Source organism: Lepidochelys olivacea, assembly GCF_965140295.1.
Source record: "Lepidochelys olivacea isolate rLepOli2 genome assembly, chromosome: 12".
NCBI lineage: Eukaryota > Metazoa > Chordata > Testudines > Cheloniidae > Lepidochelys > Lepidochelys olivacea.
Genome location: NC_140422.1, coordinates 3,150,331 through 3,168,981, shown reverse-complemented (window position 1 = coordinate 3,168,981; position 18,651 = coordinate 3,150,331). Strand labels below are relative to the sequence as shown.

Below are 18,651 nucleotides of genomic sequence, written 5' to 3'. Positions count from 1 at the left end.
CGCACTCTCAGCATCAGGCCTCCAGGCAGCCGGCAGGCTAAAGCCGGGGAAGGCCAGAGCCTCACTGCCATCCATGGGTTTGAACAGCCACACGAGAGAGGGAGGAAGAGCGCGAAAGACAGCAGCTCCAGCAGGGCTGGGAAATAAGAGAGTCAGGGAAGCGGCTGCTGCCTCTTGCGGGCAGATCACTTGAGGTGACGGGAAGCCGTGCAAGGAGACACAGGGCGTAGAGAGAAGCAAGGCCCAGGTGTTTGGTAACGTGGGGCATGTCAGCAGCATCCGCAGAGTCAGATCATAGAATCATAGAAGGTTAGTGTTGGAAGGGACCTCAGGAGGTCATCTAGTCCAACCCCCTGCTCAAAGCAGGACCAATCCCCAATTTTTGCCCCAGATCCCTAAATGGCCCCCTCAAGGATTGAACTCACAACCTTGGGTTTAGCAGGCCAATGCTCAAACCACTGAGCTATCCCTCCCCCCAAATCTCCTGGGCTGTGTCACATGCCACTAACCCAGCTCCTGAGGTTCTGTGCTGCCCACCGCACGCCCGCGGGGTAGGAGGGAGCAGAGCCCTACGGCTCCACAGGGCTGGGGCTGGCGGGAGGAACGCCGACTCCCTTACACCAACCCTCTGTGATCAGAGGCGGGAGCCCTGCGAGGGGCCACAGACCTGGGTCTGGCTCACCTCGTCATGGGTCTCTATGGAGGGTCACACTTCAGATGGGGCTCTCTGTGTGGCTAGGGAGCCAGAAACGGGGCTGTGCGACCTTTCCCCTCTGAGCGCTGGCTCAGATCCAGGATAGGCCTGGCCACCCACTGTCACCATTCTGATGGTTGGTGGCCTGGGTGAAACAAGCGGGAGCCTGCTTCCAGGGGCCGGGTGTCCCACGCAAAGCAGCAGCCTCAGCAGAGAGGCCTGAATGGGCCACGCAGCAGGGCAGGGCTTCAGCAGGGTGGTGGGGGCGTCTTTCTGTGACAGCGTGTGCTGCACCTATTGTGTGGCTATGTGACTGGGTGCGCTACTCACTGCAGGATAGCGCCTCCTCCTGGCCGTTCTGGGGCTTAGCTCTGGATAGGGTCCAGAGTGACCTAGATAAATTGGAGGATTGGGCCAAAAGAAATCTGATGAGGTTCAACAAGGACAAGTGCAGAGTCCTGCACTTAGCAAGGAAGAATGCCATGCACCGCTACAGACTAGGGACTGAATGGCTCGGCAGCAGTTCTTCTGAAAAGGACCTAGGGGTGACAGTGGACGAGAAGCTGGACATGCATCAACAGTGTGCCCTTGTTGCCAAGAAGGCCAATGGCATTTTGGGCTGCATTAGTAGGAGCATTGCCAGCAGATCGAGGGACGTGATTATTCCCCTCTATTTGGCACTTGTGAGGCCACACCTGGAGTACTGTGTCCAGTTTTGGGCCCCACACTACAGAAGGGATGTGGACAAATTGGAGAGAGTCCAGCAGAGGACAACAAAAATGATTAGGGGGCTGGAACACATGACTTATGAGGAGAGGCTGAGGGAACTGGGGTTATTTAGTCTGCAGAAGAGAAGAGTGAGGGAGGATTTGATAGCAGCCTTCAATTACCTGAAGGGGGGTTCCAAAGAGGATGGAGCTCGGCTGTTCTCAGTGGTGGCAGATGACAGAACAAGGAGCAATGGTCTCAAGTTGCAGTGGGGGAGGTCTAGGTTGGATATTAGGAAACACTATTTCATTAGGAGGGTGGTGAAGCACGGGAATGGGTTACCTAGGGAGGGGGTGGAATTGCCATCCTTAGAGGTTTTTAAGGCCCAGCTTGACAAAGCCCTGACTGGGATGATTTAGTTGATGTTGGTCCTGCTTTGAGCAGGGGATTGGACTACATGACCTCCTGAGATCTCTTTCAACCCTGATCTTCTATGATTCTATTCTATGCTTCTGCACGGCCAACGCCCCTTCCAGTGGTTGTGCTCCAGCTCTTCCTCCATCTGTGGCCCCTCTCATTCCAGGAACTGCAGCACCTCTTTGTGACGCGGCCCTCCGGCCAGGTCACTGTGTATCGGAGGCTGGCAGTCCTCCCATCCCACGCGCTGCCCCAGGTGCTGCTCTCTCAGCAGATGGGCCCGGCCTCTACTCTGGGTTCCAGCTCAGTGATCCTCCAAACAGCAGCCAAGGTGGGGGTCTGCACCCTTCCTAGGGTTGTCAACTTTCTAATGACACAAAAACGAATACCCCTGCCCCATGCCCCTTCCCTGATACCCCGCCCCTTCTCCAAGGCCCCATCCCCGCTTGCTCCATCCCCTCCCTCCATCGCTTGCTCTCCCCCACCCCCACTCACTTTCACCAGCCTGGGGCAGGGGGTTTGGGTGTGGGAGGGGGGTGAGGGCTACAGCTGGGGGTACAGGCTCTGGGGTGGAGCTAGTGATGAGCGGCTTGGGCTTGGAGGATTGGGCTGCAGGAGAGGGCTCCAGGCTGGGGCACAGAGTTGGGATGTGGGAGGGGGTATGGGCTCTGGGCTGGGCATGCGGGCTCCAGGATGGGGCAGGAGGTTGGGGTGCAGGGGGAAGTGAGGGCTCCGGCTGCGGGCTCTGGGGTGGGGCCAGAGATGAGGGTTTGGGGTGCAGGAGAGGGATGCGGGCTGGGGCAGGGGGTTGGGGTGAGGGCTCTGCCTGGGGGCATAGGCTCTGGGGTGGGGCCACGGTTTGGGGTGCAGGATGGGGTGTTGGGTAGGAGCTCCAGGCTGTGCTTATCTCAGGAGGTTCCTGGGAAGTTACCGACATCTCCCTCCGGCTCCTAAGCGGAGGCATGACCACATGGCTCGCTGTACTGCCCACACCTGCAGGCACCGCCCCCTCGGCTCCCATTGGCCACGGTTCCTGGCCAATGGGAGCAGCTGAGCTGGCACTGGGGACGGGGGCAGCACACACAGCTCCAGTGGCTGTCCCCCCACCTAGGAGCCAGAGGGAGATGCTGGCAGCTTCCTGGAAGCCACGAGGAGCTGGGTAGGGAGCCTGCCTGCGCCGCTGACTGGACTTTTAATAGCCCGGTCAGCAGTGCTGCCAGGGTCCCTTAACCCTGCCGCCTTTCCATGAGCTGCTTCCTCCCCTCCTGGCCCTCCCCTCCCTTCTCCCCAGAGTAACCGTGGGCTCCTTGTCTCTATAGCCCCCAACTCACCCCCCTTCCCCCAGGGAGTGACTGCAGCCCCCTCTGCTTCCACTCTCCTATCTAGACAAACCCTGCCTGCTCCCCCCAGGTGAGCTCACCTAATCAGGGCTTTGCCTGGATTGCAGCCAACTGGCCCAATTCAGCTCTTGCAGGGCCAGCGTGGGGAGCTCACCCTGTCAAAAGCTAGTGCAGGTTCCCACGCTGGCATGTTTCACTATCTCTGCACTGAGAGGAGAAGGGGGCTTAACAGAATAAATGTACACTGCTCTCTTTGGAGGAAGGAAGGGGAGGCAGGCAGCCCCAGCATGTGTAGAGTGTGTCATACTGGTTATAGTCAGGGGTGAAAGTAACTTAAAGGACTTACCGGTACTCTGGAGTCCTGAGCAGGGGGCGTGGCTTCAACCGGAAGAGGCGGGGCCTTTAAATACCTGGGCCCTTTAAATCAAGATTTAAAGCCCTGGGGCTCCGGCTGTGGCTGGGAGCCCCAGGGCCTTTAAATCACCCCCGGCGCTCCCAGCTGCAGAGACAGCTGGGAGCCCCGGGGCAATTTAAAGGGCCCTGGGCTGTGGCTGCTGCTACCGAGTGGAACTTGGGGCCCTTTAAAGCGCCCCCCGAGCCCCGCTGCCGGAGCCCCGGGGTAGCGGTGGCAGGGCTCCGGCGGTGATTTAAAGGGCCCGGAGCTCTGCTGTGGGGAGCCCGGGGCCCTTTAAAGCACCAGCCTGGGGAAGCTGGTCTGGTCTGGCACAGCGTACTGGCTCTTGCCGGTATGTCGTACTGGACCGGACCGGCTTACTTTCACCTCTGGTTATAGTGCAGGGGAACGTGTCTCCTTCATCCCTAACTCACACACTGGTGCTGAGAGAGACTTTGCTCCCTGGGCTGGTGACTCCATCTTCCACCTAACACCAGTGTCTGGCCTTAGAGATTTCTGCTTTTCTGCTCGAGACCTCCATCACTGCAGAGGATCGGGCAAAGGCAGAGTCCATCACATGCCAGCCCCGTGAGCCAGTTCATGGTCTTCTCCTCTCAAAGGCTGCCCTGCAGCCCATTCCAGCTGAGCACCGACATTCAGGTTCTGCTCCTCTTCATGGCAATACCCAGAGTTCATTCCAGGCGGAGGTCCAAACCCATTTCTGGATCTTTTTCCAATTGTGCGGGAGTGACACCCGCATGAACTGACTAGTGAACTGCTTTCACAGATGATTCTCACCAGTGAACCTGGCCTGGATTTTCTTGTCCTCTTAGAAGAGACTCCAGGGAGCCAGATGTCACACTGATCAGTGAGAGCCAGACAACACAACGGGCCAAACCCAGCCCTGCTGCAGCCGCGGAGCTCCATGGCAGACCAAATCCGAGCTGCAAGTGCCACCTCTGTGCCTTAGTTGACAAAGACAGGGGCCAGATTCAGGCCTGGTGTAGGGCTGCCTTGGGCCCATAGCCTGAATCCAACCGAGGCACAGCGCCCCGCAGCTAGCAGCTTGTGCGGTCCGAATGTGTCAGAACCACGCTGTCCCCAAAAAGCAATCAGCCCTGTTCCCTACGGTCTCAGTCTGGCATTGCAGCTCTTCCCTGCCCCACGGAGAAGCATCTGTGCTCCGAGAGCCTGCGTACAAGGGTCCCGCTGTGTTCAGGAGGAAAGCTAGCGAACTACGGGGAAAAAACACACTATTGGCCTAAGCTGCCAGCACAGCCTGGCCACGCTGCTCGTCAGCCCTGCCCGACCGAGTCTAGGGCTCTGGGAGGAGAAGCTGACCCACGCAGTCACGGTCCACACTGCTTCCCTTTGGCTGGGCCCGGGAGACAGCCCCACCGCATGGATCTGCATTGTAGCCCCAGTGACCCAGTCTGGAACCCACGCCTCAGCCCCGGGCCCCAGCCCTGCTCCCCGATCATGCTTGAGAGACCAGGCCCTGGCCCCAAGGAGGCGAGACAAATTGGGTCCGCAGACTGGTTACGAATGAGGGTTTTTAACTGGTCTGGCAATCCCAGTCCTCGGCACACCATGTCCAGGGGTCCTGTTCTCCTTAGCTCACTCCAAACCGCAGTGCCTGAGCTGTACAGAGTGCTGGGCGCATTGTAGGTAAAGCCCCGATTGTATTCTCTCTCTTCAGTCTGGGTTTGCTGGCTACACTGAGGGTAGCTGCTGTCATTGGCCCAGGCGCCATCAGACACAGATCAAATGCAATCAGATCTGGAGAGGCCAGTGCTGTAGCCACCTAGTTTCCCCACTGGGGGCAAAAAAGGATAGATCTCATTTGCACATGCAAATATTCACCCATAATGCATTCTGCCAGACCCACTCCCACCACACACAGATAGGTGTAAGGGTCCCCTCCCCACAGCCTGCTCCTGCTCCCTCAGGGTTTCCACTGACTAACCCTCAGTGGTATCACTGGGCAGAGACACAGTGAGCAGGAGGCCAGTGGGGTGTGAGGATGCGTACGAGGTAAACACACAGGGATGTCACAGGAGATTAGTGATGTCCTTTTACTACTGGCCTCTCCCATCCTGGTCCAAAACCAAATTAACCCATGGATCAGGCACCAATGAGCTCATGCACCCAGGCTATCCGGGAGAGAAACCCTGGGACAACTCAGAACAACACGCGCTCTGTGAAGAAAACAACAGTCGCTGTGTTTTGGGTTGTTCCCATGTCTGTGACCCCACCCAAACCTCGGGGTCCAGCTAGGAGCTGCTGGAGCCAGCAGGCTTGGCCTCAGTCCTCCCCCCAGTCCTCAGTGGCATCTGACCTCCTTTGTAAATCCCAGCCTTGCTTTGCTGACTTTTCTATTTCCTGTGCCCCAGTCTCCAGTAATCACACTGCACATCTGTCCACGGCTTCCCTTCGTGCCCCTTCGCAGGGGATCCTGCACCTTGGCTGCAGCCGGGGATGGGGGGAAGGAGGCAGTGAGGCGACGCACGGGGGAACAAGACACACAAGCACATCTGTACTGGCCATCTGCAGCAGAGTGCAGCCCAACCCTCGTTAGCACTGCCAAGAGGCCAGGCTTGGTACAGGGCTTCTAAATGTGAAGGAGCATCAAAAGTGGGGCCAGTGGGGGTCAAGGCAAGCTGGGCCCAGCTTCCAGCCGGGCTCCTGGGAGTGGGTCAGTAACTCACAGGGGGTGGCTAACCCCCTGCCCAACGAGATCCTGACACTGGCTTCCACTCTTTGCTTCTTAAGGTTGAAGTGGGTGCCCAGGTGAGAGAGACAGGAGAATGGGGATGCTGCAAACATCTCGTCAGCAGAAGGGCATTGCCCTTCCGGCCCCCGCTGCCCTTATCACCAGGCAATGCCACTGCGATCGCTCTGCCCAACCCCAGCCTCTCCTGGCTGAGGATCCCAAAGCACCTTGCAAACAGGAACAAATTCACGTTGCAGGCGGGCACCAGTGTGCCCATTTTACAGCTGGGGAAACTGAAGCCCAGTGATGCTCAATCCTGAAGCCATCAGTCAGGAGGAGAAGGCAGGAGTCCTGGCTTTCCTGCTCTAAGCATACAACACTAGCTCTCTCAAGCACAGGTGGGGAATCCTTTGCATGTCCTAATGCAGTTGCTCCTCCCACCTCTCCCTTCAACAGCCATTAGGCATGGAATGATGGAGCAGGTGTCTGAAGTTCACGCTCGGCCTCAGTGACGTGCTCTAGGATGTGCAACTAAAGCAACACAGAGAAAGAAACTCTCTTAAAGCCAGGCACAGTTTGTCCACCCACCCTGGTCACTGCATCGTATTTGTACCGTTCTAAGTGGTCGTTCAAGCGACCAACAAAAACCCATTGCCCAGCAGCTGGTCTTTACCCAAACTGCGTGTTCAAGCTCTGTCTATACTAGGAAATTGACGCACTGCTGAAGGCAGATGTCAGCAATGGGCCCCCCTGAACCAGTGCTGGAAGCATTGAAATTGCTCATTTGGAGGGAACAAAAGCCTCCCAGTGTCACCACAGAACGTGTGATGATACCTGGTCCGTGCAGTCGCGGGCCTGAGTTTCAGGGGTGCTGAGCATCCGCCGCTCCTGGGGTTGCTGTGGGTGTTCAGCACGTCTGAAAATCAGGCCCTGGGGCGAAAACGCCCAAAGTTCTCGCTCCAGCTCTCAAAGGAGCGCCTCGGCATTGAACCGGCGGGTCCCTGGCGCCCCATAGTAGCGCCCAGGGGCAGCCCCTCCAGCTTCCTGAGGAAGAGGCGCTGAGAGGCTGCCAGAGAGAATTCAGGCTAGCTTCGCAGCGAGCCGCAAGCACAGCAGACTTCGGGTGCACAGGGAGCGCCGAGCACATGCCCGTGCACTGCAGCCAGCGGACGGGTGCCACGGGCGAGGCTCAGTGCCCGGGCGAAGGAGCCCTGCCGAACTTCGGGCGCACCTGCCTCTGCCGGCTCCTCTTTTCAGCCCTGCCTTTGGCTCCTGTCTTGGTCTCTCTCCTTCCTCTCCCACCCTCCTGTTTGTTGCAATCCTCCCCACCCCATGACCCCATTCTCCCCTCATCTGTCCGTCCACTCCCACTCTTCGCTTCGCCCACCCTTTCCATCCGATCTCCTCTCTCTTCCCTCCCTCCTGAGGCACAAAGTTGCCCTGTCTGGGCTCCCCACACGCAGTAGCTTCAGAGTTCTGTGCCCCGAGGACTCTCACACACACCGGGTGATGGACCAGCTTCACGACCAGTCTTCCACGGACAATACTGCTCCCCACCGCCCCACACGCACACCGAAAAACCCTGTGAAAGCAAATCTCTGGGCAGGGAGTCTGCTATGGGAGTGCCAGTCAAGCTGGCTTTGAGTGTGCTGTCTGCAGGGGGCTTCTGAGCAGCAGGCCTACCTCGTGTGTTGGTGGCCATGTCTGCCACTTTCTGGAAGGCGTCCAGGAAGGCGACTGCTGCCAGCACTGTAGTCCTGAGGCACAAAGAGATGGATGCATACGTCAGCTGGGAGTCCAAAGGACTAATGCAGTGCACCTTCTACTGATCCCTACACACAGGAACGCCCACACACTCAAATCCCAACGGGCCATACCACTGTATCCTGTCTCGAGCAGCGGCTATTATCTGACTCTTCAAAGGAAGCATAAATAACATCCCCTAACAAGTTGTCCAGTATTGTACATAGGGGAAATACCTTCCTGACCCCTGCTGTGATCATCCTTTGCTCGGAAGCATGAGATTAGCTCATCCCTACCCTAGCCAGCACAGTAGCTACCTTTATTACTAACAGCCATGCCGTTATGCAGCCCCAACTTTTAGCACAATGTCCTGATGCAGCAGTGAGTTCCACAGGTTGCTTGTCAAGAGAATGGGTGTGACCCTAGGCACCCCTGTATTCACATCCTATGTACAACAGCAGTAATATCTGAACAAAATACGCCTTGTGAGCTATCATATAAAAGCTTATAACATGTTGGTTATTAACATAATTGTAAAATGCATATGTTAAAGTTATATGTGAAGTTATGGATTCCCTCCGTATGATGTGATTAGAACATGTTCAAGATCAGCCAGCCTAGCCTCGGTAAAGGTGATAAACAGGTCAGTCCTAGACACAGGAATGGGGGTTTACCTCAATTTACCTATTAGCAGTAAACAGAGCCCTCACACTAAACCAGCGAGGGTTATCCTGTTCCTGAACTCCAGCGACAAGGAATTAACCTGGCTCCGGCACCCCCGCGAGACACAGGAGGCTGAATCCCCAGCAGGCCTTCCTGACTTGTGAGACAAAGGGCTAGTCTACACTAGAATTGCTACATCGCTCAGCTAATCAGAAAGGGGGAGCTCCCAACCAACGCTCACGACACCTGCGTCCGTGCTGGCGGTACCAGCATGGCGCTGGGCCGGCAGTCAGCTAAGGGGCTTTCTGGCCCCAGTACAGCACAGGGGCCTAGAGGGGCCATAGTGGGGGGAATCCTTGGCTTCTAAGCCTGCTGCTGCCACCGCCTTGCTCCGTATCCTTGGCCAGCTGCCTTATCTTCTCCGTGCCTCCGTTTTGCCATCTATTGGTACTGGTCCCCTTAGTGAAACTCTTTGAGCTCTCGCTTTTAAAAGTCACTAGTTTAGTCTCTGAGTCACACGCCCAGCACATGGGGGTTCAACTGGCAAGTGCCTGGCTCTTGTTTGGATCCTCAAGCAGCTTCCTCCTGCTGCCTGGTGTGCTGGGCTGCAGAGCTGCAGCCAGCCTCTGTGCTGGGGCTTTGCCAGCTCTCTTCTTACATTCATCACCTGAATTCCCGAGCAGCTGGCACTGGCCTGGCTGGAGAGCAGAGCTGCTCTGCATGGCCTCCTTCAGTCAGCTTTGTGGGACTGCAAGGTCTTTCCCAGCAGCATTCAACCTGGTGCAGATCCCGGGACGACTCACCTGAGCTGGGAGTGCAGCTTAGTTGCCTTGGAGTTGAAATCTTCCCAGATGGGATAGGAGCTCTGAAACAACAGAAAGCAGAGAGAGATGAAGAACCAGAGGAGAGCTCTCAGATCACAGGGTGTGTCCTCTCACACGGTTTCTCAGGGATGTCCCATACAACCCCAGGCACTTTTAAATGCACTTTTAAATCCCCCAGCCAGCCTGGCCCCAGCGCGGCCTGCTCCTCCCTCGCACACCAGCCTAGCCGTGCAGAGTGCAATGCAGGAGTGATATGAGAGAGATGCTCGTCTGGCCCCCTGCCCCATAGGAGCAGAGCTGCTCACACATCCCTGGGAGCAGGGCAGGGCTGTTCTCTCATGGGAGCAGAGGCACAGAGACACCAAGTGACTTGCCCACAGTCACACGAAAAATCTGTGACCGTGCGAGGAACTGTCTCACAAGGCCAAGGCTCTTGCCCGGACCACTAGCCTCCCACCCCCACCCCCACCCCCAGGGCAGAGAGCTGACCTCCTATCAGGTATCTGTCTCACAGGATTCACTCCCAAGGGGCCCCGGCACGCTGCCCTCTCATTAGCTGGACAGCATGCTAGATTTGTGGCGAAGATGACCAGTCTGGGGCTATTTTCCTTCCCCACCCCCGTTCAGAATCCCAGGGTCTCCTGTGTGCAGTGTAACCCCCATATCACTGGTGGTCCTGTCACCCGAGAATCATCCCACTGCACTCCACGGAGTTACCCCAGGAAGGACGTTTATCCCAGAATCTGATTTCACAAAGAGCCCCGACTCCTGGGTGCTGCAGAGCTCATACAAGCTCAGGATTTCTGCACAGCCCCCTGAGGCCAGAGAACCAAATAGACCATACAGGAGAGCTCAGGGCTAGACCATAGCAGGGGCTGTTTTACGGTAGCCAAGGGCAGGGATGCAGGAGAGACAGGGCCTGAAACTGGAATGACCCATGATTTTCCATTTGGGAAGGGCAGATCCGTCCATCTCAGGGTTTGAATTTCTGCAGTGAGTATGACAAAGCAACCAGCCTCTCACTTCCCCCCACCCGCCCAGCAAACCCAGCCTAATCCAGCTGAGCAGCCGGGCCAGCTGCAGGGTCGCTCTACCAACGCGGTGGTGTGCAGGGTGAAAGTGGACAGCAGGAGCAGTGATTTACAAGCGGGTTCCCCAGACCTCATAAGAGCAAAGCCCCCTCCTCTGGCTGCAGCTGGCCAGTCAGCCCCCGTGTGGGGCAGGTCTTCGAGTGCAGGGAGCTGAGAGGGGCTTGAGCGTTTTAAAACAACTCACCCAAGCAGATGCACTTGATGCAGCACAAAAGTGCAGCTGGCTGATGGACGCTGCAGTCAGATTGCAGCACAGGTAGAGCTGGGTGGGAAAACCTTTCCCCAGCCCAGACGTTTTCCCGTGTTTGAACGTTTTTCCCATTGTGAATCAGCAGGAAGAGGTGAAATCTCAACATTTCTTGGACACTGAATACCCCCCCACCCACTTCCGCCTCCCCAACCCCCGCCAAAGACTTCTTTAGTTCAGGTGAATTGAAATATTTTGCTTCAGTGATGATCATGTTCAAACGTGATTTTTACTCCCATTCACGCACGTTTGGACATGGAAAATCATTGGGAACTGGAACCCTATTCAGAACGGGTCCAAAGGACACGCTGACCGTTTCAGAACTTGGTTGCGAGTTGAGACCTTTGGCCAAACCGACCCTTTCCCGCAAACCGGTGCACTGTCTACAAACAGGTGTTCTCCGTGAAAAGGCATTTTGGGTGAACCATTTCCCAGGCTCACAATCCATGGGACCATCGTGCCTCCCCCGGGTTGAGCACACCCAGCTCCCATTGCAATCATCGGACACTGCGGGGGCTCAGTTCCTCTGAGAGCCAGGCCACACCAGGCACCGCAGGGAGAGGCAGGGCTGGGACAGCGAAAGGCCTTTTGTCTCCAGGTCACTGAGTCCAACCTGGCCCACGTCAATGCCAATAGGCCGGCTCTCTCCTGGCCGATCGCCTCTGTGCTCGGAGCCTGTCTGTTGGGATGTACTGATTCCCTGCTCTGGACCTGTAATGCAAACCATTCTAGCCGGCCCAGTCCCGGCAGATCTCCAGCTCCTGCAGTCAGGAATGAGGGGCGGGTGGGTTCCCAGAAGGCCTGATCCTAGGGCCCCATGGGGCCCCTCCTGCAGCAGAACGACTCAGCGTGAGCTGGTGTATCAGAGTGCGGCTGGAGAACATAAGCAAGGAGTGGACTGGCACCATGCCGGCAGGGGCAGCTCCTGGGAACAGGGCAGGGCGCAAGCAGAGACCGAGTTTATTCCTTGGCCCCAGGTACATGACCCAGGTAGGGGTTACAGCCACGGATGGACACAACAAAAAGCCCAAGGAAGACTGGGGTGGCGGGAGGCTCGTTTCCTTGACTTCAGCTCAGCACTTCCAGCCTGAGCCATCGACAGCAACAAGCCGTGCCCGGCGGGTGGGTCAGCATGGGACAGCGATGCTTTTGGGTCTGGGTGAGTGACGCCCAGGGACACCCGCTCGAAAAGGAATCCTGACGGCTCCGGTCAGCGCCCCTGCCCGGGCTGTTGCGTGTCCTGTTCCCGGCGCCACGGCGGGGCTGGAGGGCTCCCTGCTAGCGCCGGGCCATGGCCCGCACAGCTCCCAGGTCCAGAAGCAGCTGGCACCTCCAGTTCGTAGCCTTAGGGGCTGCCGGGGGGTGAGGTGGGGGTCCGGGGGGTGGGGTGGGGGTCTGCAGGCTGCCCCGCCCCCAGGCGCAGCTCCCATCGGCTGGGTCAGGGCAGGGGAGGACTAGTACCGCTCGCCAGTGCTGAGCAGGCAGCTGTTGAGGGGTCTCCCGCTGCTGCCCAGCCTCTTCTCCGGGCGCTCCTCGTGTGCCCGGGCTCCAGTGCCCCGTCTGCCTGCCCGCCTGTCACCCCGTCGCCGGCACCCGGCAGTGGGAGGTGCGTGTATCCCCGTCTCCCAGGGCTGGGAATGGGGCTGCACCCCCGTCCCCCTCACTGCATCCTTCCCGCCCCAACCCATCCCCCCTCACTGCATCCCTCCCGTCCCAACCCCTCTGCACCCCCGTCCCCCTCACTGCATCCTTCCCGCCCCAACCCATCCCCCCTCACTGCATCCCTCCCGTCCCAACCCCTCTGCACCCCCGTCCCCCTCACTGCATCCTTCCCGCCCCAACCCATCCCCCCTCACTGCATCCCTCCCGTCCCAACCCCTCTGCACCCCCGTCCCCCTCACTGCATCCTTCCCGCCCCAACCCATCCCCCCTCACTGCATCCCTCCCGTCCCAACCCCTCTGCACCCCCGTCCCCCTCACTGCATCCTTCCCGCCCCAACCCATCCCCCTCACTGCATCCCTCCCCGTCCCAACCCCTCTGCACCCCCGTCCCCCTCACTGCATCCTTCCCGCCCCAACCCATCCCCCCCACTGCATCCCTCCCGTCCCAACCCCTCTGCACCCCCGTCCCCCTCACTGCATCCTTCCCGCCCCAACCCATCCCCCCTCACTGCATCCCTCCCTGTCCCAACCCCTCTGCACCCCCGTCCCCCTCACTGCATCCTTCCCGCCCCAACCCATCCCCCCTCACTGCATCCCTCCTGTCCCAACCCCTCTGCACCCCCGTCCCCCTCACTGCATCCTTCCCGCCCCAACCCATCCCCCCTCACTGCATCCCTCCCGTCCCAACCCCTCTGCACCCCCGTCCCCCTCACTGCATCCTTCCCACCCCAACGCATCCCCCCTCACTGCATCCCTCCCCGTCCCAACCCCTCTGCACCCCCGTCCCCTCACTGCATCCTTCCCGCCCCAACCTATCCCCCCTCACTGCATCCCTCCCTGCCCCTACCCCCCCACACCCTCATCACTGCATCCCTCCCTGTCTAACCCCCCCACACCCTTATCCGCCTCATCACTGCATCCTTCCCGACCCAACCCCCCCAAACCCATCCCCCCTCACTGCATCCCTCCCCGTCCCAACCCCCCTGCACCCGTGTCCCATCACTGTATCTCTCCCTGTCCCAAGCCCCCGCACCTCTATCCCCATCACTGCAACCCTCCCCACCCCAACCCTCCTGTGCCCTGTGTCCCCCGTCACTGCATCCCTCCCCATCCCAACCCCCCCCAGCCCTGTCCCCCATCACTGCATCCCTGCCCGCCCCAAGCCCCCTGCACCCCACTCCCCATCCCATCCTGCCCCCCACACCTACCCATCCCAGCCCTGTAACCCTTACAGCGCTCTCCCACCCATCCTCTCCACCCCCATGTCCCTCACCCCCTGCACCTCTGTACACTGCTGCACTCCCATTATGTCCCTATACACCTGTGCCCCCCACATCCTCACGCACCTGTAGCCTTCTGCCTCCCCCTGCATCCCCATCCACCCCACATACACCTCCAGACCTCCTCCCCTCTCCTTTACTGCTCCCTCTCACCCCCCACCCTGCTCTCATCCTTGGCCTCTTTTCCTCCCCATTCTCGCTCTCTCCCCCACCCCCACCCCCACCTTTTCCCCTCCAGCTGGCTGGGTGATTTAGGCAGCCCCTAATGTACGGAAACGTGTCTCTGTGTAGACAAGTGTGTGCACGCACGCACTGTACGTGTGTCAGAGACTGTGCGTCTTTGTGTACGGAGGCGCGTGTATTGCCGCACGTGTGTATATTCCTAGTGCGGACTTTTATTCCTTTCGCTGGCTTGCACACACAAAAATGGATGACATAAAACGTGTGTGTTCATTTCATAGCAAGTTTTTAAAAGAGAAGGGAACTCTAAAAGCAATGTATTATTTCTTAAAAAGAGAATGTTGTTGACTAGTAATTGCAGAAGAGCCAATGGATCATACATTTCTCCCCACCTTTGTCTAGCTATATTATAACCTCTTTGTTGCAGACTCTCTTTTTATGTGTCTGTCCAGCACCTACCACCCTGGAGCCCTGATCTTAGGTGGGGTCTCTAGGCACTAAACAAGAATTGTGATAATAAATCATGTGGAAGTCTTTCTGTTAGTGCATGTTAGATGTGGACACATGAATACAGGTGTGTATCTGCACGTAGGTGTGGGGGTCAGTTTCTACAGATTTCTTTATATAGGTATCGGGACAGGTGCATTTCTGTGGTTACGCTCTCTGGGTTTGTATTTGGGCTTCAGGAGTGGGCCTTTAATGGACCCATAGCAGCTGTGATAACGTGTGGTCCTAATTCCACACATAAAATTACAGTAACTTTAGTGAACAAAAAACATGGAGCTGGTTACGAAGAATGGGAAACGGGGAGGGAAAGAATCATGAAAACCTTTGTGAAGTTTCATTTTTTAAAAATGACCCTTTTTGACTATTTTGCTGCCAGCTCTAGCATCCTGTAACCAATAAAACCTGAATTTAGCAGAATACACCCGTCAGAACAAGCACGACGCCCGCTCGGGCCTTGCAGAGAAAATGAGCATGTGAGAGAGGGTGGGGGAGAGCAAGCAATGGAGGGGCGGGGGGTGGAGTGAGCGGGGGCGGGGCCTCAGGCAGTGGGTGGGGCAAGGGTGTCCAGTTTTCTGAAATTAGAAAGTTGGCAACCCTAGCAATGCCATGGTTAAGCGGGCAGAGTTAAGAGGAGCAGCGGGCACCTGGCCAGCCCTTGTGAAGAAGCCTGCAGGTTACTGAACTGCAGCGAAGACACACGATGACTTGGCAATGGTGAGAGGGATGGCATATGCACCAGGGAAAGTTCCTTGGCTCTCGTCACCTTCACAAGCACTTTATGTCCCACGGCTCCCTTGTGAGGCAGGCATTAGCCCCATTTTACAGCTGAGTAAACTGAGGCAGAGAGGGGTTAAGCCACTAGCCCTGTAGCACAGAGGTGGTCACTATCAGAGCTGGGATTAGAACTCAGGACCCTCCTGGCTCAGGCAACTCTGCTCATGGTGCCTCGCCCCCCTATGTTACGTTGATGTAAGCGTCATTGACTTCAAGGGAGCTACTACTGTTCACACCAGCTGACGATCTGGCCCCAAACATACCAGCAGAGAAAAGGCTCTTTTGAAAATCCTAAGAAACCTTCCACCCAGGGGGCTGGCTGGTTCAGACACGGGATTGCTGATAGGCCATGGGGCCTTTCCCCTCTCTCTGGATCTAATCCAGTCTAGATTAGCAGTGAGGCGCACAGGAAGGCCTCTGTGAAACACTCATGGGAGTCTCGCTACAGATCCGTGTGGGCAAGGGTACACATCATAGATAGACTGCCACAGTGGGCCCCAATTGAGACCCTTGTTGCCACTCTCTCTGGAGAGCCCAAGGGTTGAATGGGCCATGGAGACAGAACCATTCTCTCCCACTGTAAGAAGTGACCCTCCTGGGCAGGACTAAAGTCCCGCAGCGATGCCATGTGCAGAAGCCCACCTCCTCTGATCACTGCAGAGGCCGGGTCCTGCTGTGAGCTGGGTCCAGCTTTCCAAGCCCTGTCATTCTGCAGTGTGGACACAGCTCAGACGGCAGACCCAAGTCAGTCTGTGCAGTGCAGTGTGGATATGTCAGCGTGGCGATGAGTCCCCAGCTTCACAGTTGTAAACCCACTGCAGGCCGAATGCCCTTGAGGGTCAGGGCCTAAGGCTCCAGTGTGAGCTGTTACCGAGAATGGATGCTCTTCAGGACAAGGCCGATGTCTATTCTGTGTCCATACAGCACCTGGTGCCGTGGGGTCCTGGGTACTTACTGTGATACTGTACTACAAATAATAGTGATGGTTCTGCCCAGTGCTGCCAGCTCTTGCCTGATGGTTGCTGTGCTCTTAAATCCCCAGCTCCTGGGTTCATGAGAACCACAGCTTTCATTTTGTAGCCCTGCTGGCTGCAGCGGCAGGCTGGGAAATGTGCCCCAAGCCCCCCAACAGGCTCCTAGGACCAGAGTCCTGAGTAATTGCTGATCCCAGTCAGACTGATTTGTGCGAGGACAGAAGGGAGGCTTGGGCTCAAACCTGAGTCAGGGCCTGAGCTTGGCATGCAGCACGGACATAGTCTTGCCTAACTGCCCTGGATTTCCATGGGAGTTCACTGCCTCAATACCTCTGAGAATCTGGGTCCTAGCTCCTCAACTTCCTCACATGAGCTGAAGGAGGAGAACCCCCCCCCGGTGGCAGCGGTACTGAATCCTTTATCTCGCGGGGGGGCCCAAGCAAAACACAGTCACCTCCGCAAGCACACCACCAGGGCATTATACTACCATGGCCCTTCCATGGAGACAGACATGTCAGGAGCAAGATCCAGCTTGTCTTCTGTACCCAGACCAAGCTCCCCAATCTACCCAGCTGAGTCCCTGGGTACTTCCAGAGCCGCTGAAGGGACGTCAAGAGGATCATTTTCTTGAATACAGGATTTGGCTCAGTCTAATTTAAAAATACAGAGGGAAGGAAAATAAGCAAGAATACAGAGAATTTCTCTCTCGCCCGCAGCACCGCCAATGGAAATATTTCCCAAGCCTTTCCACGGAGCGTCAGCAGCTCTTTATGCGCCTCATGGAATATTCCACCAATTCACTGATTATTAGTGTTTTTAAAATCAATCTAATTAAGGTAAAAGCAAAAAACAAACAACTCTCTCCCCTAGCGACAGCCACAAGGTTGGCAATGCAGTGGTGCTGGGGAAAAGCAAGCGAGGGTACTCTTCAGCAATGGGCACAAAGCACAAAGCTGGCTCTCCTTGGAAAATGGAATCGTGGGCAGCTCGGAGGCATGCCAGAACGCGAACGCACCAGAGACCAGCTCGGACGTCTGGTGGCCGTCTGTGCAATATTCGGAAAAAGGGAGCTTGTGCCAGCCAGGAAACCGGGCTCTGCTGAAACGCTGGGTTTTGTAAAAAACATCTAATAGTACGTTCAAAACCCTCAAGCACTAAGACGTGTGAAAGCAATTCTATCAGTTTTAAGGGCTCAGGAAGCTAGGCCAGAGTCTGACAACAGCTGTTAATTATAGCATTACTAGATCTCTTTGTCTCTGCAACTCAGAGCCTTTCACAGAGTCACATTCCCATTTTACCAAGGGGGAAATCGAGGCATGGAGCAGGGACGTGATGTGCTCCAGGTTGCACAGGAAGCCAGTGGGAGAGCTGGAAAAAGAACCCAGGTGTCCTGAGTCGCAGCGCAGAGCCTGATCTATGCTGCCACTCACATGGCAGCTGCCACCACTAGGTGCCAAAGGACTGGTTTAAAAAACAAAATAAGGAAAAAACTAAAAAAGAAAAGAAATCCAATCCAGATGGAGCAATGGGTTGGGGGGCTGCTCACCACCCCAGCCAGGTGCAGCCCCACTGCACGGAGGAGAGATCGCAGGGCACTGGGGAGGGCTCACACCAATGCCCTTTATTGCCATTGAACTCAAACAGGAGGATGCACCTTGGGGGGAGGGTGCTGTCTAACAGCTTGGCCCCCATGCCAAGACACCTCCCTGGCTAGCTTGTAACCCTCCTGTCAGCAGATGGGGGGAGGGCAGAGCAGGGCTGCGGGCTCTCCCCATTCCCACAGCCCCTTTTCTTTGCGCATTCCCAGGCTTCGGGGCACCCTCCCCCCGACCAGCATTACACTGGAGTGGGGTTTGTTCTCTCTCCTTCCCAGCTCCAAGAGGCTGTGGTTTTCCAAAGGCTCATTCAGCCAGCCTGCGCTGGGCCCGCGGGCACACTGAGCTGCCTACTCCTGAATGAGGCAGCTGTGCAGGGCACAGAGACATCTCTCTGCACAGTCCTTTCCTCGCTGCCAGGGGCAAACAGGGACTCTTTCATCCGCAGCCCCCTGGCGAGTCTTGAATCCAGAGCCAGCCTGATGGAGCATGTGAACGTCTCCCCTGGGGAGTGGAGAGTCATGCAGATCTCACTCCTCCCCGCAGGCTGGCGGCCCTGGGCCGCAGCACCTGCCACAGGCCAAGGAAAGGCCAGCAGGGTGGCAGGATGAGACCTGGCCTATGTGGGGTCAGAGAAGGGGGGATTTCACTCCAGGACTGGAGGTCAGAGCTCCCAGCAGGGTGGGAAATGGGACTGTGAGTTAAGACCAGGGGGTTGGACTCTTTCCTCTGCCCAGAGATTAGAGGCTGTGGGCCTGGTTTACTGAGACTCATTAGCCTTCTCTGACTGCCAATGAACCTCACCCTGCCAGGCACCCTCCTGGGAGCTGAGCACGCTCAGGAGC

At 57.2% G+C, this 18,651-nt stretch overlaps 1 protein-coding gene across 7 annotated transcripts in view; it reads right to left on the bottom strand.

Annotated features, from left to right (window-relative positions):
- Window positions 1-18,651, bottom strand: part of MTSS2 (MTSS I-BAR domain containing 2) — an 86,930-nt gene that overhangs the window by 54,496 nt on the left and 13,783 nt on the right. For all 7 annotated transcript variants that reach the window (XM_084644163.1, XM_084644162.1, XM_084644164.1 and 4 more), the window contains exons 2-3: window positions 9,476-9,537; window positions 7,950-8,023 (exon numbers count right to left, since the gene is read on the bottom strand). In XM_084644163.1, coding sequence (XP_084500289.1) covers window positions 7,950-8,023; window positions 9,476-9,537 — 136 coding nt within the window. The remainder of the gene's footprint in view (window positions 1-7,949; window positions 8,024-9,475; window positions 9,538-18,651) is intronic.